Here is a 23,269-nt window from a genome sequence, read left to right as displayed (position 1 = left end):
GAAATATGTTAATGACATAACTGACCAGCAACCTTGGGTCCCATACTGGAAAAGTGCTTTGTAAGCCATGATTTAATTTCTTAATGCTCATTCATTAATATCTATTTATTTCTACTTACGTTTTTCTTGAGAAAACATCTCAGAATAACCAGTAGCCATTAATTTTCCTGAATTTCACTAACAACTAAAAATTTTTCACAAAACTTTCACATCTTGAATTATCCAAAATGCTTATTTTGGCTGAAGTGATAGTGTACCAAAAATTGACTTAACAATAAAAACATTAAGTTTCACTGTTACTGATAATTTCCTTCAAAACACAATTTAACATATGGCAAGGTAAAAATTTCACCTTTCAATAGGAGATGCAGAAATTTTTTCATGTAAGTATCCATATAAAATGTCAATATCTGATTATGACAGAAAGAGGAAAGGAAAAAAAACCCAGCAAATTAGTTTCCTTATAAAAATAACATTCTTTCTGTAAAGCTCTAAGTGAGGAAGAAAAGAATACTAAGTCTCATGCTACTAAGAAAATGTACCAGACTACACAAGATGAATCTGACAATTTTTTGCCATCAAATTTAACTCTGCCATTTCAAAAGTCTTAAGAGCTGCTTAGAAATAAGAAAAACTCAGACACATAATGGTTTCTAATGTTATCAGTACTCCCTGTACCTCTTAAAAATATAAAACATTCCTGTACTTTAAAATCTTACCGCATAAGTATATGCTCATTCATCAGAGTAAATAAACAAACCTGCATTGATGGGTTTCTGGGTGTAACAGTGACTGCCGCATTCAGTAGTGTCGCAGTAGCACTAACATTCTTAAGCTACCAGAAAATAGCAAAGACTGTCATTTCCTATAGCGATCTCCCTGCACCTAACCAGGTAACAGTGTCTCCTGAAGACATGTGATTGCTACCAGTTCAATCCAGTGGTTAAGAACCTAGACCCTGGAGCCCAGTGGCCTGGGTTTGAATCTTAGCTTTTCCACTAACTAGTCTTGTGAACTTGGTCAAGTTACCGAACTCTTCTGTGCCTCAGTCTTCTCATATGTGAAATAAGAATAAAGGAAAGGAAGGAGTTCAGGATCACCAGTCAGGAGAACTGGTTCTAATCACAACCTTTTTATCAGAGTATTAGGGGCTTACATAATTATATTAAAAACATGCTGGAAACACTTCATGAAAATTCAGTTATAAGGGAAAAGCCTGTCCAGTGTTGATAAAAGAGAAAATGATACATTTGTCACCCAGGTAGAGCATACACTGGCCAAAATAACTTTCCCTTAACTTAGAGAATAGGTTAACCAAGCTTTATTACCACTATGAAATTTTCAGCAAAGTTTTTATTTAAAACTCTAGTAGTGTTTTTCTCTACATGAAATTTAAATTTCATGTTCACTTTTCACTCTAAAACTTACAAATAATAATATGTTATATATAATATGATGGAAGGATGTTACCATACAAGGATGATAATACCACCTAAAGCAAGGGACTCTAGTGAGGATTATAACTGACAGGCTGCTATCAAATACTGTAGTCATTAGCCAAAAACAACACAGTACAGTTACTGACTCCCTGTTAAAGCTCTGGGAAGTGAAGTGACCCAGTGCCACTCTACCTAATGGGACTCGACCCAGGTCAGTCTGATCACAATACACGTTCTTTTCACTACAACACAGTTGCTACTTCTATACCATAAAGCTTAATCCAAAGCCCTTCTAAATACTATTAACACACAGAAAGAAAAGCCATAGTATAGCCATATAAATAAAGCCAGACTTTGGAGAGGGAAAAAAAAAAGCGGTAGTGATGAAAGACACGCAGTGCAGTAAAGACATGCAAAGACAGAAAAATGAAAGAAAATACGAACGGCAATTTAGAGACCAGCTTTACGTCCATAGTTTGGATTCTTGAAATTATTAATAGGACTCTTGTAAATCGGATTTTCTTGCTAAAGTAAAAGAAATAGTTTCTAATGATTTCATCAGAAAAAAACTGACATGTATAATGAGTGTTTAAACACTTTTATAAAAGAGAATTTTTACTATTTTTACGCTTCCAAAATTATTTTTTAAAAATCCAAGCAAACTGTTGTAAAATGCAAATGACTAAAGTTCATTTACACCTGAAAAATACTGAATATTGTCACTGCCTTCTTGTATCAAAAGATGAATACAAGACGGCCAACGTTTGGCCACACCAGCCTCCAATCCGTTTCAAAGCACTAATGCTGACATACATTTTCATCACTTACGGCTTTTAGGTTTTGTATAAAACAAGGTTACTGAGTTGTAATTTGCAGAGTAAAAATACCCTTTTAAAATACACAGTTTCATGAATTCTCAAATGTATAAAGACACCCATCTGGGTAATTTAGAGACCACAGGCTTAGTCCCTATCATAAGTCTGCCTTTTCTAGACTGTTACATAAATGGAATTACACAGCATGTAGTCTTTTGAGTGGCTGATTTCTACTTAGGGTTCTTTGTTGAATTATTTAAAAAAAAAAAAAAAGCAGCAGCTTTCCACTGAATAGTCTGCAGTTATTTAGGGTTTTGTTTTTAATTTTTTTGGCCATGCCAAGTATGTGGGATCTAAGTTCCCCAACCAGGGATTGAACCCACACCCCTTCTATTAGAAATGAGTCTTAACCACTGCACCACCAGGGAAGTCCCCAGGATTCTATTTTATATAAGAAGAAAAGGCAAAAGAGCAGATTAAAATTATTAAGAAAATAAAAATACCACAGTAACCTGAAGAAACATTCTTACAACTGTTTTCTTTTCATGGAATGTATTTAAGATGTTTTCTGTCTTTCACTGAATGCAAGCTTCCTGAATAATAAATCCTGGGGGGAAACTGAGATATTTAAAGGACTTTAGTAATCAGCTTTAGAGCTGATAAACAAGTCTTAGAAGCGTTACATTTACTTTATGAAACACCTTCCATTTTAGATGTTTTCCAACTTACCGTGTCCCATTTGGCATTCATTTTTTCCTTTTCAAATTTGGCAAATTCCCTTCTGTCATGAATGATCATTAAAAGCTTCCAAATCAGCAGCAATGCAAGGCCAATAAGAACAATTCCAGCAACCACACCTGCTACAATTGGAATAATGTCTGGACCAGTGGGGCACTCTGTAAAGTAAAAAGCAAAGGATACGCACACAAGGGGGTTAGCCTGTGAAAGTGCAGCCAAAACTACAGAGAGCTATGCAGTCTCACAAAAGACACAGGAATTGAAACTCCAAGATAAGTATCTTGGGGCACACTATCCAAAAGAACCTATAAAAAAAGATACTAGATACAGATAAGTTTACAAGATCATAAGGTACATGATCAATAAATAAACATCATGTATTTCTATGAATTATACCAAAGCTGATTTCTATATATTAGAAACTGAACCTTAGAAAATAGTATTATCTACAATAGCACGGAAATCATGAAATACCTATGTATAAACCTAATAAGATATGTTTAAGATTTATATGCTAAAAATTACTAAACACTGATTTTTTTAAAAAGTCAAAGACCTGAATAAATCAAGAGATTTTATGTATGTTCATTGATTAGATGTCAATCCTCTCCCAACTTGATCTATAAACTCAATATTATCCCAATCAAAATCCTGGCAGGACATGTGTGGATATCAAGCAAGTGAATTCTAAAATTTACAAATAAGTAGGAGAACTAGGAAAGTGTTTCAAAAACACTTTCAGGAAAGAACAAAGTTGGACAACTTACATTACCAGATTTCACAACTAGCCGTGAAGCAACAGTAATTGAGACAGTGTGATATTGGCTAAGGGACAGATGCCTAGATTAATGGAACATAATCAAAAGTCAGAAATAGGCCCACACACATTAAGGTCATCTTATTTTCTCACAAAGTGGACAAAGGTCAGCCTTTTCAAGAAATGGTATAAGAACTGCTGGAAATCCACCTACAAAAAACTAGTCCTCCACTCCAGATACTGAGAGCAGCCCAAAATACGTTATGGACCTAAGTGCAAAGCCAGAAACCAAAACTTTTAGAAGAAAACACAGGAGAAAAATACTTATGAAGCTGAGTTATGCAGAGAGTTCTAAGATAGTAAGAAGCAAGATCTACAAAAGAAAAACTTGGTAAAATTTAATGTTCTGGTCTTCAAAAAACAGTATTTGAAATACACACACCTGAAAATGCAAAATAATAACAGAGGCTTTAAAAAAGTTTGGCTGTTTCTTCTGAAGTTCAATATATGCCCTCTCCCCAATTCCTAATATTTATCCTAGAGAAATGAAAACTACATTCCAATAATAACTTAATCACAAATGTAGAAAATTCCAAAGAATGTATTAAAAGATCCCAGGGAAAAAAAAGAAAGATAAAAATGATTCATCCCTTGAAAACCAGAACAAATTCATGCCATAACAAATTATCTTTCCCAGTGTCCAAGCCTAAATCAAGCTGCTATTAAAAATATCATCAGTAATGATGTTACTGAGTACCTGCTATCAGGCACTGTCCTAAGGGCTTTATATGTGTTACTGCACTTACTCTTCAAACACTTTATAACATAAAATTTGCTTTCTCTTTCCCTTATTTCTTATAGTTAATTAAATACTGTTTTAAGCTTGAAGAGATTTAAAATGTCCCAACTTGAATGTAAAGTAGTCATGTAAAGTAGCTGGAAGCTGTTCCTAGATGTGAGTGAGTGAAAGTCACTCAGTCATGTCTGACTCTTTACGACCCATGGACTGTCCATGGAACTCTCCAGGCCAGAATACTGGAGTGGGTAGCCTTTCCCTTCTCCAGGGGATCCTCCCAACCCAGGGATCGAGGGGAACTGCCAAAAGCTCTAAGCAGCAGAAAGACATAAAAGAAAATGCAAAAAACTTTGAAATGATCAGATTTCTACCTGGAGTCTCTACAACATGAACAGTGGCCTCATTGTTCCCATTCACTGAATATGTGAAGTAGAACCAGCAGTCGTCAACGTCCTTCTCCTTACAGTGGGACAAGGGATCCACCTGGCCTGGCTGGGGCAATTTGTCCCGATTTTCAACCTTGGTAATGTTGAAATGTGAACATTCCTGAGCACATGTGTCTTTCTTTTCTCCTTTATTGAAGGCTCGGCACTGAACACATTCTCTGTTAAAATGCAAATGATTATATTTATTATTTATAATAATATTTGCTTAAAGATGATTTTGTGGGCTAGACTCAAAATTTGATCAAATTAGGCCAAGAGAGAGGAAAGAAGATATGAATAAATGAAGAAACACATGACATTTCTTGGTGGGAAAACTAAACATAAAGATGCTAGCTTCCTAAGTAAAATTATAGATTTATTACAGCTCAAACTAAAATCCTCCAAAACAAATGAGTAGTAAGATAAAACTAGCCCTATCAGATCTGAAATATACAATATAAAACCAAAATAACTTTTGAAATGTGTTGCCAGTATTACGGTTCTTTCTACAAGGGACAAAACCTTCCATTTATTTAGTCAAAAGGCAGTAAATAAATTAGCAATTGGTAATATTAATTTAACAAAGGTTACCACATGGATTCAATTAAATACCAAATTCAGGTTGAAATAATGGTACCACCACACTCATACAATACAATTCACTATCATGTGGCAAACACTAGCTATTGAGAATTTTTAGATTTAAAAAGTGGGCCTCAATGTGACAGATACTTTATTTACAGTGTGGCCTAGATTAGCACTGTTCTATGTACCATGTGATCATACACAGGTGAACAGACAATGAGCAATCACCTATTTCAAGCCAACTCAGAAATACTTACTTATGCTCAGCACAGACTCCAAGGCAGGTCTGACACATCTCACAGGTTGGTCCTTGGAACTTGGGGTCTGTACACTTACAGGCACCGCACTCGCAGACGCCGCGGCCATTGCAGATCTGTCCATTTACGGCCAGGCAGGAAGTGGTATCCAGAGAACAGTCACAGGCACTACCGGTGTAGTTTGGGTTGCACTCACACACTCGACACTTGCAAACACCATTCCCTGCAATTAAAAATCTCACATCTCACAACAGTGGTAACAATATAAAATCACAGCACTGAAAAGTGAAAACAATAATATTTAAGGAAGTATCCACGGGATGGAGTGACCCTCAATGCTGCCCCTTTTCTATTTATTCACTAAGCAAACTCGAAACATGTTTTACTTTATTAGATAGGACCACATTTTATAACCACTTTCAGGCCCATTCTCACCTCCACATATTAAGCCATTGGATCTATCACAGTTGAAATTGTCACACTCGCAGAATTTTCCAGAATAAATTTCATTTGTATTGTCCCTCTTCCTACACACACACTGTCCACAGACACACTCTCCATTGTTGCTACAGATTTCTGAACTGTTTTCTTTCCTGCAGTAAGCGTCCATGTCTTCACTGTTCACCTCATCTGTGCTACATTCACAGTGTCTCCCAACACGTCCCTCGTTGCACCTAAACAAAGAGTCCAATATTTCAGTCACATAAAATAAAAATAATTGAAGGTAACAAAGTGGTAAGAAAGACAGAGAGGAAATAAAATGATAAACATTATCTTCAGACTACAATTTTATGAGAGTGTTTGTGCCATGTGTCACAGAAGTGTACATATGTGCATATGTACACACATACACAGCTATTCAAATCCATACAGAATCTACACAGGGGCCTAGGAAAAAATTCCTCTTCGGGAAAGTAACCATTCTGATCAAGATGAAAATACAATCTAGCAATGAACAGGTGAACACAACATTTGGAAACAAAGGATAAACTTATTTTTAAAGAGTGTGGTATGTTTTCAAAGGATATACTGTATATTACATTTGCTATTATTTGCCCAATTTTTATACTAAAAGTTTATACCCAATTTTTAAACTAAAAAGTATAAAAACACACAACTGAAGGACTGAACTGATAAAAACACAACCCAAAAAGTACATGAAGTTGAAAACCATACTAAATGTATCATTTACCATAATGTTTAAAAATAAATTCATCCTAAGGATTCAGACTTTTCAGACACTTTTTAAAACACTTAGTGCTTATACACATTGTATATGGTAAATACACAAAAAGAAGGCAAAACATTTTCAAGATCTTTCAGATAAATAATATTTTACTAAAAATGTATCTACACAACTCAGTCAGGATATGACATGGAAAATAAAAAATGTAACATTTTGTTATTTAGAAGCTAGTAAATGATGGCAAAATACAGTCATTAATTTTCCTCATGATTAAAAACCCTTCAAAGCCTAAGTCATTTGGGAGCTGACAGTTGGATCAAAATAGTTCTCTCTCCTGTTCTAAAAAAAATAGGAGAAAGATGAAACAGGAAGATTTACAGTATAAAAATTAAAAATAATTTGACTTAAGTTCTGTTAGTAGTAGATTCTATGTTCTGAAAATAGTGCTTAATTTTACAAATACATGAATTTTTTAAAAATTATTCCAACAATGCAGAAGTACATGTAATATCAAGCTGAACATCCTTTGTTAATTCCTAATTCCAGTTCCCCTATAAAATCGCTTATTATTTTCTATAAGCTTACTGAGCTCTGGAGTTCAGATTGCTATCACGAGAGAAAAACCCAAATGCTACCATAAACATTTGTTAAGTAACATCTTGGATGGCTACAAAAGCTTTTATTTTAGAATAAAAGGTAGCCTGCCTGAGGAAAAAAAGGCAGAGAAGAGCTTTCTATAAAGAACACACACACAAGATGATCAAACTGATCTTGTGGTGAGCAACAGTAGCTGGAAGAATAATTTATCGGCCCCCACAGAAACTTTCTGGGACGCTCAGGCAGGCCGGCCTCCAGCCGTCCCGGCTGCCATGCCCCGCACCGTGCGTGCCGCCAGCTCACCTGCAGGCCCCACACTCAAAGGTCCCGTTGCCGTCGTGGCACTTGGGGCTTCCTGGGATGCCTTCACCCTGGCACTCGCATTCACAGATGAACTGAAGGATAATCTCCACTTCCTCAGTGAAGCCCAGAGGCTTAATTTTAATGGTTTCAGAGTTCTTATTTGGACATTTATTTGCAGTTATGCTAATTTCAAATTGAACCTTAAAAGGAAAACAAGATAAGTTAAAATCTAAGCAATTTAAATCTACTAAAAATTCTTCAAAAAGCTACTCAAGTTATATTTAACTGTTTCTCATATTATAAGCTAGATTGCTCATAAACAAGTAAGCTTTTTCTTTTACTTCAGAAAAATGTTTACAGAACATACCTCATCCCCAATGGAAATATTAGAGCATTTTCTCCCATTTTCCCCTGTTCCATTCACCCCGTTCTTGCAGTAAGACTTGTAATTTATTGTTACTCCTTCCGGTAATTTGCTGTTTTCCAAAATGACTTCTGAAGAAAGGGACTAAAAGAAAGACTAATGAAATAAGATGAAAAGGCAAACAAATGATACTATAAAGTAAGCTGAATTCATAAATTCCACAGATAAAATGAGCTGTTAAGGAAACAGTATTATTTAAATATTGGAAGCCTAATCTTGAGTGACTAGAAAACCCAAAACCCAGAGATATGGGCTCAAATAAGTAACAACCAATTATTCGAAATAATGTACATGACTGAAGAGTGTTCTGGTTAAAATTTTAATGACACAGCAGAGAGGCCTAATATTAATTATGAAGAGTACTAAGAATTCAGAACACTTTCTTTCTCCACTGGCAACACACTCTCCTCTGCCCTGCCACTGCTAGCTCACTAGTGTTAGTCGCTCAGTCATGGCTCTTTGTAGCCCCATGGTCTACAGCCCACAAGGCTCCTCTGTCCAGAGATTTCTCCAGGCAAGAATACTGGAGTGGGCCGCCATTCCCTTCTCTAGGGGATCTTTCCAACTCAGGGATCAAACTGGGGTCTCCTGCACTGCGGGCGGATTCCTTACCGCCTGAGCCACCAGGGAAGCCTCAGCTCACCGAGGACAAAGGTTAACAGTCTGCTACAGAGGCTGGGACAAATCTGCTTAGGGGCCACTGCAGGCCAGCCCCACTCCCTCAAAGAAAGAAAACCCCAGTGGAGGGTTCAAGCCAGTGCTTCTGTAGAACAGCAGAGGGCGCAGGACAAATGGAGAAGGCTGCAGCGGCAAGTTCGGTCCTGGTCATACCACTCTGCAGATGGAGTTAGGAAAACATTAAGATATGCTAACGACTATGGGGGTGACAGGGGAAAACCAGAATCTAGAAAGTCTGTAAAAATCTAAGTAGGGTCTTTCCAAAACATTTTGGAAACCCCTGGCATGAGGTAGAAAATAAAATTCAACTCGTCGAAGGGCTGGAGCTGGTGTATGCAGCACAGGATGGTTACAGTTGTATTACAAAGGCCTCCGATGACTTAAAACAGTTACTGACCAAGGCTTAATGAGTATCCCTGAAGTACTCGGAACTAAACTCGAGATGAACAATTCCTCTTTAATTTCAACTTCCTTCCACATGGCGTAAAAATCTTATAAATCTTACTTTAAGAAGTCATGTATGCATTCATATATATTTTATGGTACATACACATGTGACTGTGTGTATACCACTTGAGAACAGAGAACTATGTACAAGAGAAATATGTACTATGCACAGAGAAATATGGCAAGAGAAGAATTAGCAAAAAAAAAAAAAAAGCTTTTCTGGCACAATTCATCAAAATCTATGAATCTATAAAATGAAGGGAAATAAAGAAGACAGGTAATCCTATAAATCTAAATGGAAGCTGTTTCATACTTGTTTTCCAAAAAGGAGACTTATTACTTAATGACATTCAAACAGAATTTAGAAATCCACCCCCCGCCATGCCTTTTATTTTGCCTTGCAAACACATTTTTGTAAGAGAATGATTTTTTCCTCCACATACAGAACTTTACATACAAGTTTTACATTGTCTTCTGGGGCCTGCTAAATTGTGTATGAAAGGAGTTTTACTTTTTTTGAGCAAAGTATTCTCAACAGGGTACTGCCCAAGACAGATCTTACTTAGAATGCACTCACATTGTACGCATCGATGATCAACTGAATCACATTGCTGGAATTCGCAGATAATGTTCCTACTGCTGACTTAGGGATCAAATTTTTCAGTTCCTGCAATTAAAAGATAAAACCTATAAAATTTGACTAATTAGCAACTACTAAGTACCTACTATTTATTTTTAAAAACCATTTCTTGATATATATATCCTAAATAAGGAGTCAGACCTAAAAATAACTAATTTTCCAATATAATACCACGTTTGTAAAATCTAGCCTTTCTATCTGATGACATTTTCCCACATTTCAATTCAGACATATCATTGTGCCTTTGATGACTAAACAATAAGGATCTAAAAATGTGTTCCTATTTTGATCTCACACGTATATATTTACCTTGTAAACAGGCTGAAATTCTTCAGTAACTGCAAAAATCGTCTGAATGTTATTTTCGCTTAGTTTCTGGACAAGGTGAGCAATAGAAGGATAATCCTAAGAAATTAAGTAATAAAATTTAGTATGTAATTATATCCAGTCTACTCCAGTTTTGTTTCTCAGTCTACTCCAGTTTTTTAACACTTTCTGAAAATAATGATTTGCAGATATATCTGGATTATTCACGCAAGATTGCCTGAAACAACACAAATTATTGCTGAACTGGGTGCTGTCTAGTGAGTTTCTAATCCTTTTCTATTTTTATGTGTGCGTAAAAATTTCAATAAGAAAGATTTTTAAAAGATTACCTTATGTATATTAAATGTCAGAACAATGAAATTGAAAAACTGCCATAATTAAAGGTTATATTATCACTAAGAAAAAGACGAAGATTTAGCAAGGTTTAGATTTCTTCCAGACCTTGAATAAATTGCCAGTGTTTATCTTCTGTAGAGGCAGGAGGCCTACTTTCTTAAGTCATATATAAATAAGACAAGGAGTTTAAAACTATACAAATGATGTGTTTAGACATAGTATCAAACTTGCCACCCCTTCATGGGCCGAGTGAGAGGAGACAGCTTTGGGCTGGGGTGCAGGGCCAGGAGTCAGCAGCTCCCTTCACCTCCGCCAGGCCCCCAGCTACGCGGAAGGAAGAAGGCACAAAGCCACAGCCTCAAAACAGCAACAAAGCTTTCCTGCGCATTAGGTCAGGGCCCAACTTACCAAAATAACAAAACCCCAATCCTCAAAACCCCACAAGCCCATTACCCATAATACTCTAAAAACCCGAATCCACTTAATATGTAAGGCGCCAAGCACTTACGTAATAATGGCTCATTGTGTACACATCATTTTCCAGGTGACACTGTCCATCATTTGGTAAAACAATGCCACCAAGTTTCCCATCTCCAGCAAAGTGAAACCCAGCATCCGTGGAAAACACCAGCAGCCGTGTCACATTCCTCCAACCAATGAGTGACTTGAAAAGAAAAGGATTTCAATATTAAAATACTACCTACAGAAATCCAGCAAAGATTAAATCTTTTAATCTTTATACAGGCTACCACTATACTTTCAACTTAATTCTGTATTTTCTCTTTTCACAATGCTAATAACATCCTCGCTGATAAAGGCACAGAGCCCGCTGAATAAAACTCCCCCGCCTCACTGTAACACTTCACCCTGCCTAGCTGTCTGTCTCAGCTCTGTTTTTAAAAACTACCTTTTAAAGTCAGTGTCCCTCTCCCCACTACAAGGTAGCTCCACTCCACATGGCTGGGACCACGTCTGGTTTCGTGCATCATCTTATCTCCAGTAGTAGCGCTGTTCAGTTCAGTTGCTCAGTCGTGTCCGACTCTTTGCAACCCCATGAATCCCAGCATGCCAGGCCTCCCTGTCCATCACCAACTCCCAGAGTTTACTCAAACTCATGTCCATCGAGTCAGTGATGCCATCCAGCCATCTCATCCTCTGTCATCCCCTTCTCCTCCTGCACCCAATCCCTCCCAGCATCAGGGTCTTTTCCAATGAGTCAACTCTTCACATGAGGTGGCCAAAGTATTGGAGTTTCGGCTTCAGCATCAGTCCTTCCAATGAACACCCAGGACTGATCTCCTTTAGGATGGACTGGTTGGATTTCCTTGCAGTCCAAGGGACTCTCAAGAGTCTTCTCCAACACGATAGTTTAAAAGCATCAATTTTTCGGTGCTCAACTTTCTTCACAGTCCAACTCTCACATCCATACATGACCACTGGAAAAACCATAGCCTTGACCAGATGGACCTTTGTTGGCAAAGTAATGTCTCTGCTTTTTAATATGCTATCTAGGTTGGTCATAACTTTCCAAGGAATAAGCGTCTTTCAATTTCATGGCTGCAATCACCATCTGCAGTGATTTTGGAGCCCCCCAAAATAAAGGCTGAAACTGTTTCCACTGTTTCCCCATCTATTTGCCATGAAGTGATGGGACCAGATGCCATGATCTTAGTTCTCTGAATGTTAAGCTTTAAGCCAACTTTTCCACTCTCCTCTTTCACTTTCATCAAGAAGCTCTTTAGTTCTCCTTCACTTTCTACCATAAGGGTGGTGTCATCTACATATCTGAGGTTATTGATAATTCTCCCGGCAATCTTGATTCCAGCTTGTGCTTCATCCAGCCCAGCGTTTCTCATGATGTACTCTGCACATAAGTTAAATAAGCAGGGTGACAATATACAGCCTTGACATACTCCTTGTCCTATTTGGAACCAGTCTGTTGTTCCATGTCCAGTTCTAACTGTTGCTTCCTGACCTGCATACAAGTTTCTCAAGAGGCAGGTCAGGTGGTCTGGTATTCCCATCTCCTTCAGAATTTTCCACAGTTTATTGTGATCCACACAGTCAAAGGCTTTGGCATAGTCAATAAAACAGAAATAGATGTTTTTCTGGAACTCTCTTGCTTTTTCGATGATCCAGCAGATGTTGGCAATTTAATCTCTGGTTCCTCTGCCTTTTCTAAAACCAGCTTGAACATCTGGAAGTTCTCAGTTCACGTAATGCTGAAGCCTGGCTTGGAGAATTTTGAGCATTACTTTACTATCACGTGAGATGAGTGCAATTGTGCGGTAGTTTGAGCATTCTTTGGGATTGCCTTTCTTAGGGATTGGAATGAAAACTGACCTTTTCCAGTCCTGTGGCCACTGCTGAGTTTTCCAAATTTGCTGGCATATTGAGTGCAGCACTTTCACAGCATCATCTTTCAGGATTTGAAATAGCTCAACTGGAATTTCATCACCTCCACTAGCTTTGTTCGTAGTGATGCTTCCTAAGGCCCTCCTGACTTCCCATTCCAGGATGTCTGGCTCGAGGTGAGTGATCACACCATTGTGATTATCTGGGTTGTGAAGATCTTTTTTGTAGTTCTTCTGTGTATTCTTGCCACCTCTTCTTAATATCTTCTGCTTCTGTTAGGTGCATACTATTTCTGTCCTTTATTGAGCCCATTTTTGCATGAAATGTTCCCTTGGCATCTCTAATGTTCGTGAAGAGATCTCTAGTCTTTCCCATTCTATTGTTTTCCTCTATTTCTTTGCATTGATCGCTGAGGAAGGCTTTCTTATTGCTCCTTGCTATTCTTTGGAACTCTGCATTCAAATGGGAATCTTTCCTTTTCTCCTTTGCTTTTGGCTTCTCTTCTTTTCAGTTATTTGTAAGGTGTCCTCAGACAACCATTTTGCTTTTTTGCATTTCTTTTCCATGGGGATGGTCTTGATCCCTGTCTCCTGTACAGTGTCACGAACCTCTGTCCATAGTTCATGTAGCACTAATAGGTGCTTAATGAATAAACAATGTCTCAGCCCACACCCAACTTTGAATCTAAACACTGTTACCTCCCCTTCCCACCCATACCTACTCCACCTTCTGGAGCATGTACTCCCTTTTATCAGCCACCATATTAAAAAAGCCTTTTTAATTCTAGAAAAAAGGATCTTCTTCAAAGACTTGACTCTGCTTAAATCCACCCTTTAATCCATCAGTACTGTTTGTTCATTTATTTTATTCTCCACCTTATTCAGCAAAAAATTTAAAGTAGTGGTAAAATGCTCTTGAATGGTAATTTTATAATAATCTGTCTTTATTTACTCTGTACATCTGTATATATCCTCCTAAAACTAGAAAATCCTTGAAGGCAGGAATTAAGTTTATTCATGCTGGCAGACCAGTTGGAATATCTGTCTCTTCTGCATTTAGAGAAGTAAGTGGAACAGCTACTCTCAGTCAGCACAGGGAGCAGAGAGCAGCGGCCAGGATACCATGGCCTGTTTTAATCTCGAGGCTGAGGTTCAGGCAGAGACAGCACAGAGAATGCTTTCTCCATATGAGCTTCTAGTGGGATCACAAATGAATGGCTGGAGAGGAAACAGGCATCAAGCTAGGCACCGCCTGGAAAACTTCTCTTCCCCTTTAAAAGTAGAGACTATCCTTAACCTGCATCTACCCTGGTGCAAGTCAAGAGTGACCACAATAGTTGTTAACTGTTTGCTGGCTACTTGCACTATCTATGGATTACCATATTTAAACTTCCTAAGGTCTATCTGTTATCATCTCTTTAGGAGAAGGAAACAGCCCTCTACAATGGCAAGGAAACTGCCTAGTGGATGAGCAGTGATGGGAACATTTGAAGCTTTGTCCTAACATTCTAAAGACTGTTATCTCAAGCACTATATTATATTATCATCTTGGGTATCGAATAGCATACTAAAACTTGGTTGAGTAACCATTAAGAAGCATCTGGAAGAGAAAGGTCTTTTAGGGCACAGAGGTACTATAAGGAAAAGGGCGGAGGGGAATGAGACAGATAAAACTTCATCTAGCTCACAATGTTTCCTACTTTCATCCTCAGCGACATCATTAAGAGGTCACCTAAAATTTTCAGCTGGTAATTGGGTCAAAAAATTCTAACCACCAGTCCAATGGAGGACAAAAAATCACTGAAAATCTTGTAATTAAAATTACAAACATTATATGACTTCTCAGAATATCTATTCTCATACAGCTTTCAAATTAAGACTTAAAACTTTCTTTTTAAATTACTAAGACATGGGGAAGATGACTCTCAAAGATAAGAAGAAGAAAACTAACCAAAGGAAAATGGTGTCTGACACACCATCTATTTCAGCATCTTTAATGTTCCTGGTGACGTCTCAGATAACCCCAATACCATCTCTGTCACAAAGCTGGAAAGCCAGGGTACCCTGAGCCTCTTTAAAAAACCTAGAACACCAGCTAAAGCTACATTGCCCCACTGGTTCAAATGGCGAGCATTTTGGCTTTCAAAATCCAGATTAACTATGCTTTTTTTTAAACCACTCGCAGTTGGGAGGGAATTTAAGGGATTTATCAGTATGATATAGAAATTAAGGTAATATTTTCTGACAGAAAAATCACACTTAAGATCCACACAAATAATATCCCCTTGTAGAGAATGAATGCACTCACTCCACAAACTGCAACTTGCATGATTGCATCAAAGCCACCTTCTGGTGAATCCAAATTTCCAGATATGCGCTGCTTGCCGACAAGTTCATTAAATACTTCCCCTTTATCAGTAAGGCTGAGCACATTTTTGTAGCTAAATGGGCTCGTGCAGTTCTGTTCATTTGTGCAAGGGTTCCTGAGTTTAGCTGGTGTTGTGCTAATGTAAGGCATCACAGTTTTCTCCACGAAAGAGCCAAACCCTGTGGAGGGAAATACACATGCAGTGATGATGGAGGGTGGATGGTTAAACTGCATTAAAAAAAATCAAGTAATCAACATTGTTTATAAGACCAGCAAATGAATGAATAAATTCCTGTAACAACAAACATGCAGTTTATTATCTATGTGGTGTGATGTGTGTCAAGTAACATGGCAGTCTGTAGTAAGAAGGGCTTCCCTGGCAGCTCAGATGGCAAAGAATCTGCCTGCAATCCATGAGATCCAGGCTCCATCCTTGGGTCGGGAAGATCCCCTGGAGAAGGGAATGCAACTCACTCCAGTATTCTTGCCTGGGAAATTTCATGACAGAGGAGCCTGGCGGGCTACAGCCCACAGGTCACAAAGAGTCAAACATGACTGAGTGACTCTTTCTTTTTTATAGTAACAAGAGGAACAAGAAGGCAGAAAAATCATTAGCCATGTGACAGGATTATCAGTCCTCTCAGAAAGAAAAACCTAAAATCCAGCGTCCTAATCTCACATGTATGTAGTGAAGAATAAAACTGCCAAGATTTGCACAAATGAAAATTATTAATTTTCTCAAAATTCCTACCAATTCGGAAGTCTGAAGTGATCCTCCTCATTTCATTCATCAAATCTGTTCCCAGACTTTTCACATTCTCCAAATCGTCTTTCATGGAGTAGGAGAGGTCCATGAGGTAGTAGAGATCGATGGGATAGTCTTCAGCCCGCTTGAATTTCAGTGTGAATGTCTGTGGCTCCCCTAATTAATGAGATGAGAAAACCAGCTCACCAACAATCAAAAGCAAATGGAAAAGACAAGTAAATCAGATTGATAAGGTCAACACTATAGAATAAACCGTATTATTCACATAGTTTTTACAAAAACCAGGGCATTCCATAGGTAATTCAATCAATGGCTGTGTACTCTTTTTATTCACAAATACTTAAAATGCCAGGCCCCAGGAATGATGAAAAAGACAGCATTCCCAATCTACAGTGGGCAAGACAGGCAAATAGTGGGTTGCTAACTACGACAAAGGAAAACAGATAGGGAACAACACAAACTAGACGGGGTGGGTGAGGCAGGGTACACCGGACGTTTTAGAGACTGACGCTGTCAAGTGAAGACTCTTCTCTAGTCTATGGGATGCACTGTGTGCAGTGAATAAAGTAATCTGATTTTCACTTAAGAAAACCTGATGAGAAGTTTTAAAGATGATTAAAGAGACAAACTTGTTAAGAAATTATAGGGGGGGAAAAAAAGAGGATAAAGATATGAAACCACTAAGGACACAGAAGAGATGTACCAGAGGTATGAGTTGAAAAAGACTCAGAAAATACACGAGTAGAAGGTCATTTAGTTTTTAACTTGCAAATTTTCTCTATATAGATTTCTAGTAGGCAGCTAGACAACTGTGTTTGGAGCTTTAGAGGAAAAAAGTCTGCGTTGCAGCACACAAAGGGCTTCAAAGCCAGGAGAGGAAGGCCAACAGTTGAGCGGACTACAAAGAGGAAGGAAGAGAAAAGGCACAGAAAGAAGACTGGAAGGTACTGGTAAGAGATAAGAAGGAAAGCAGGAGTGTTATCGCAGAAGCCAAAAAGAGAACCTTTAGAGAAGCTCAAAGGCATCATTTGTACAGAAGAGTTAAATAAGGGAATAAAAAGGCCTGACGAGGGTCCGTCGGGCCTGGCGGTTTCAGGTGCCAGCGGAGGTTGGCCAGAGCAGGTCTAGAGGCACCAGGCTGAAGAGAGGGCTGTAACAGGGGAGGGAGTGGGGAGGGCACAAGTGAGTCCTCTGAGTGGAAGGGGCTGGAGATCGGAAGAGAACGGGGCATATTTTTTCTTTTTTCCAGATGCAGGGCTGTGGCAGATTCTTATGAAAACCTTAGTATTTTATTTAACAGTAGTGTACAAAAACAAAGGAGAAAATAGATTAAAATGTTATCTTTATGTTATATAGTTACACCAGAAGATGGGTATTTTTATTTTTGAAAAGCCCACTAAATCTATTAATAATTCTTTCTGAATCTTTAACAGAATTTACTGTGGACATTAGGCAACACGTCAGGTACATGATCCGACAAATTATATCTGCCAAAAATTCAAAACATTTCTAAAAGTTAACATACTCAACATTTCTCAACAGAACTTATATAACGTTATCTGGAAGCTCAAGTGGACCCAAAGGCACTCCTAGAGTTAGATTTCCACACCTGATCGTAACTGCAGAACCAACTGCTGTGGCTGGATTTGAGTGATATCTTCTGGCTGCAGCTTCTCTGCTGTTCCTTTGCTTCGGTTCGTTACATTTTTATTTTTCTTTATATCTTTGGAGCCTCTGGGATTTTCAATGTCATTTGGATGACAGCCCTTCTTTTTTAAGGCTTCTAAATCATCACATCGAGCAGATGTAGGCATACCTTCTTGTAAAAATGTCTAAATGACATGTAAAATATAGGTATAAATATGGTATAAAATGGTCAAACCTTTTAAATAATTGCAAATAACCAATTAAATTGCAAAAATCAGGTAACATGTCTAATGTACTTCGTCTCTGGTTTTAAGCAAAATGTTGTTCCCTTCATCCAAACCATAATAAACAAAACAAAAACATTTCTCCTTGAAGGTAGTTATGTTTATTACTAATACATAACTAGTACTGTATTATTTTAGAAATATTTAGTAGGACTTAAGTGTATGTTTTAACTGTTTCATGTTCAAATTCAGAGTATCTACTCAAAGAAAATTTTTTTGTGAAATTATTCAGCAAGGTTAAGAATCATTAATAATGAACATGCCCAAATGACAGACAAATACTCTTCCCAAAATTTCCCTTAGAAAAATTCTTAGAAGTCTTTCATATTAGATAGCATTTTCCTTCATGATATTTTGAATAACTCAATACTAGGGAAAACATATGAGCCCAAAACCTTTTTTAAAAAGGACACCAAGAAATTTACCACAGATTTAGTAAGTATTCTTGGAAGTTAAAAAAAAAAAACTATTGGCTATTATTAGGAAAAAGCCTTTTAGAATTTACTTTAAAAAAAAAAAGCAAATGATTTAGTAACAGGGTCAGAATATATTTCCATTGGGTGAATTTTTAAAAACAAAAAGTTGTAATGCTATGTAAATGGTACTTGTGGTGTGGGGTAAAACTTCCAGTAGTGACATGATTTTAAAATGGTTTTATGTGGAATCTAGAAAAGTGGTACAGATAACCCTACTTCCAAGAGCAGAGATGCAGACGTGGAGAATGGAGATGTGGACAGAGGGGAGGGGGAGAGAGCGTGGATGGACTGGGAGGGTGGCCCTGGCACAGACCCTCCACCGTGTGTGAACCAGCTCGCGGAAGCCGCCGCACAACAGAGCGCTCAGCGAAGCGCTGTGAGGACCTGTGGGGTGGGAGGGGGTGGAGGAGGTGTCAGAGGGAGGGGGCGTATGTGCACATGTAGCTGATTCATGCTGTGGTACAGCGGAAAGTAAGATAGCGCTGTAAAGCAATTATCCTCCAATTAAAAGAAGGATACACTGTACAGCACAGGGAATACAGCCAATACTTTTACTTTTTTCCCAATATTTTATAATAACTACAAGTCAAATATAACCTTTAAAAAAATTGTGACTATGTTGTACGCCTGAAATTTATATGAAACATCAACATCTCAATTTAAAAAAAAAAAGAATGCTTGCCAAAAGAATCAGAGAACAAAAAAGAGTTACAATTTTTAAGTAACAGAAATAGCTACAAAATATATTCTTGTTTATAATAGGAAGGTGTGTTAGAAATGCATTAATATAATGCATCCAGGATCTTTTCTGTACTTGGAAAATAAACAGCAGCTAATAAATATTCATTACTACCATTTTTTTTTAAATGTGTTATTTTTATCAGATAACTCAGAAGTACTTTTAGTGAAAGCAAAAAACTGCTGTTAAAATGTGTGTGTGTGTGTGTGTGTGTGTGTGTGTGTGTGTGCGCGCGCGCGCTGGGAGGGGGGTTCAGGATGGGGAACACATGTAAATCCATGGCTGATTCATGTCAATGTATGGCAAAAACCAATACAATACTGTAAAGTAATTAGCCTCCAACTAATAAAAAAATAAAGGAAAAAAAAATGTGTGTGTGTGTGTATGCACATATGTGTGCACTCACTCATGTCCAACTCTTTGCGACCCCATGGACTGCAGCCAACCAGGCTCCTCTATCCATAGGATTTCCCAGGCAAGAATACTGGAGTGGGTCACCATTTCCTACTCCAAGGGATCTTCCAGATCCAGAGATCAAACACACATCTCTTTCAACTCCTGCATTGGCATGTGGATTCTTTACCACTGTGCCACCTGGGAAGCCCTAAGATGTAAAGATTCTAAATAAGTTTTTCATAAGTATGAGAAAGGGGAACAACAACAGTGTATACATGTGTATTTGTGCATATCATTTTTAAATGTGTACTTATAATAGCCATTTAATTATTTCACATATACCCCTAAAAATTGTTTAGTTGGCCAAAAGTCTTTTTTTAACATCTTTTCATTAGAAAAACGAGGAAATGCCTTTCATTTAGGGTCACTTTGTATTCAGTTTTATATGGTATTTATTATCTATCGATTTCATGGTGCTGCATAAAGTGAGGATATTCATAAAAAAGAATACACGATAGTTTTGATCAGTTATTCTTTTAAGGGAAACGTAACACTAAATGAGAGCCTTTTTGTACTTGGAAAAACAACTGGAATGCCATAGGTCTGATGGTTCAGAGTTCAAAGCTGCCCTCCCTTCATGTATGATCAAACCTAAAATGCTGTCAAAGGACAGGCCCAGTGCACCATCCATCTCCAGATATTAACCAATCCAGGAAATTCAGATCACAGAACTCAAGTACACATATCCCAAAATACCTTTAATAATTTAAGAACTGAACCACAAAGATCAAAGGCTAAATTATTAAAAGAATAATTTGGCTAGGGTAACTGTAAACCCCAGGTAAACTATAACTGTCATAAAATGAATGCTACTGTTGGGAACAGCAAGGACCACTTACTTACGATCATCTAAGTGAAACTGCTAAGTTTCTCCAATTCTTGTGCCAACACAAAGGAGGCAGCTCATGCTCAATTTCCAGGTAAGAAAACCTGAGCTTTCAGTTAAGTAAGCCTTGTCTGAGACAAACTCAAGGCACTCCCTGTCTCCTCCACTGTCTCCAACTTAATTCCAGAACACTGTTTTTTGAAGAAGAGAAAGTTGCCAGTAGAAAAATTTTGAAATAACAGAACAAAAACTTCTCATTTTGTCTTTCAGGTCAAATAATATGAAACATCTGATACACGACCAGTAATGGCCACAATGCAGGCATCTGAATGTGGGGTTTTTACCCAGGTGCCTGAGTAAAAACAAACAATAAGCCTTCAACCTTCTGATATTATTCACTCTGTAAATAAATTACATATCCTCAAAATGACTCCTCTTTACCTCCAGTTCCAACTTACTGTTCATTGTCCATTCATTCATTCAACACTTACTAAACTTGTGGAAGGTGCCATGTTAAGCAATATATAGAGATGACAAAAAATAAAATTTAAACCCTAACCTCAATGGGCTTTTATTAGGATATAAATCAAGTATTAGTTTAATTAACACACAATTAGGCAGATTAATTATACCTTTCCCATCATAAAAAAGGGAAAATCTAAAAGAGTTCAGTGAGATGGCTACAAAACAAAATGCACGCTACGAAAGTGAGCTACGTATGTATTTTTAAGTTGTCTAATAGCCACACTGAGGGGGAAAAACAGGGAAAATTAATACATGAAAAATACGAACATTTCAACCTGAATGATATTTTAAACCACCAAGTCCTTGATCTCTGGCATGTATGAAGGCTGACAGCAGTTCTCAGGTGCTCAACGTCGCCACACACGCCTAGTGGGCCCTGTGCAGGGCAGCCAGGCTCCAGACCACCACACAGGGTCACACACAGAGCCGACTCTCGTTCAACCAACACTGAGTAAGTGAGAAGTCACAACAAGCACTTCTCAAGGATACAGTTTTGAGCAACACTAAGTGATGAGGAATGAATGGAAAGGCTTGAACAATCAATCTGACTTACTGAATTTGTGCACCATCCACAATTTGGCCCTGCTTGTATACACTCCCCACATGATTTGGCATTTGCTTTCAAACATCTATTTTCATCTGTCAGGAAAAAGAAAAATTAGGCTACTTAAGTTCAAGAGAGAAAACAATGAAAGATCAGGATCACAATGACAATACAATATATATGAACATGACACAGAAATACTATGAAGTTAGTTACTAAACTGACTCAGACCTACCCACTAAAGAGAGGTGATTTTGGATCATCCTGGCGCAGCGAACAATAAAAAGACAGTTATCTTTCCTATCTTCCACAGCAAAAACTAGGTACCCTTCATCTATACATTTGTACTTTTTTTTCCCCCAAAGGTATAATTCCAGGCTCTCTCAAGTTGGTCATAATTGTCAAGAGTTTTCTTACCACTGGGTAAAGTGTTATTTCTTTTCACTTAACTCATACCACCATACCCATACTCCCCCCGCTCCAACCAGGCTGCTTCTTTTTAGTTTGGTAAATACTTGAAAAGTCCATATTCATCCTATCCATAACAACTTGATTTTTCAGGTCTCTGTTCAAAGTATGTCATGTATTTCTTTAAATCCATGTAAGAATCAGCACGTCAGCCATGTAGTACACACTAACATGGACTGTCTCCAATGTATGTTTTCTGATTATAAACCCAACACACGCTCATTATAGAAAATTTGGAAAATACGTAAAAGCATAAAGAACTAAAAATCACCCAAAACCTGCTCATCAGGAAATACATTTTTTGTATATTTTTCCCAGTCTTTTGTCTATGCAGATAAATCAAAAAATAGCAAGGAAGCATGCAGACATTACTTAAATGAAATTGAGGACATACATTTTGTATACTATTTATACTTGTTTCATTCCAAATTCTTCAAAAACATGGCTTTAAAGATTAAATATGCCACTGTATTAATGTAGCCTACAGAATGGGAAAATTTCTATTATTTTTAATTGCATGGTTCATGTGGGCCATAAACCCGACACATACACACATACGCGCACATACATGAACCCACTCAGATGACCGTTCTTATCATGTAAAACTCAATTTCCTTATCACAAATTTTTAAAAAAAGAAACACTGAGGTGAAAGAATTAACTTTTAATCTCTCTCCAGCAATAACATTCAAACACACATCTTCACAAGCAATGTACACACACCATATTCCCTTTTTTAATGCAAAGATTTTCTTTTTATTTAACATGTATAAATAAGAACATCAACTGTTGGTTATTTAAGGCTTCCTTTTTTTTTTTTTTTTCATATTTTTCCTGGCCATTTATTTTGTAAATTTTGTTTTTCTTTTGCAAAGTTTTCTATCATCATGTTTTTAATTGTTTTTAATGGATCTCTACACTTGTGAGTAAAATTAAACCCTTACTTAGCTTCTCATTTTTTGGTGTTTTGACATACAGATAATTTGGTTTTTTATGTTACTGTTGGTCTTATGTAATTTAAATTTATTAAGAACTTCCCTCATCTCTAGTATCAAACAGCTGTTCT

The 23,269-nt window shown here is 37.5% G+C and overlaps 1 protein-coding gene across 1 annotated transcript in view; it reads right to left on the bottom strand.

Moving 5' to 3' along the window:
- Positions 1-23,269, bottom strand: part of ITGB1 (integrin subunit beta 1) — a 44,023-nt gene that overhangs the window by 3,524 nt on the left and 17,230 nt on the right. The window contains exons 3-15 of the mRNA XM_020872701.2: positions 21,745-21,830; positions 17,848-18,070; positions 16,224-16,394; positions 15,413-15,651; positions 11,259-11,414; positions 10,397-10,492; positions 10,025-10,114; positions 8,266-8,406; positions 7,899-8,098; positions 6,248-6,486; positions 5,813-6,035; positions 4,917-5,149; positions 2,984-3,150 (exon numbers count right to left, since the gene is read on the bottom strand). Coding sequence (XP_020728360.1) covers positions 2,984-3,150; positions 4,917-5,149; positions 5,813-6,035; positions 6,248-6,486; positions 7,899-8,098; positions 8,266-8,406; positions 10,025-10,114; positions 10,397-10,492; positions 11,259-11,414; positions 15,413-15,651; positions 16,224-16,394; positions 17,848-18,070; positions 21,745-21,830 — 2,264 coding nt within the window. The remainder of the gene's footprint in view (positions 1-2,983; positions 3,151-4,916; positions 5,150-5,812; positions 6,036-6,247; positions 6,487-7,898; positions 8,099-8,265; positions 8,407-10,024; positions 10,115-10,396; positions 10,493-11,258; positions 11,415-15,412; positions 15,652-16,223; positions 16,395-17,847; positions 18,071-21,744; positions 21,831-23,269) is intronic.

Source organism: Odocoileus virginianus, chromosome 9 (genome assembly GCF_023699985.2).
Source record: "Odocoileus virginianus isolate 20LAN1187 ecotype Illinois chromosome 9, Ovbor_1.2, whole genome shotgun sequence".
NCBI lineage: Eukaryota > Metazoa > Chordata > Mammalia > Artiodactyla > Cervidae > Odocoileus > Odocoileus virginianus.
This window is presented reverse-complemented; position numbering and strand designations above follow the sequence as displayed.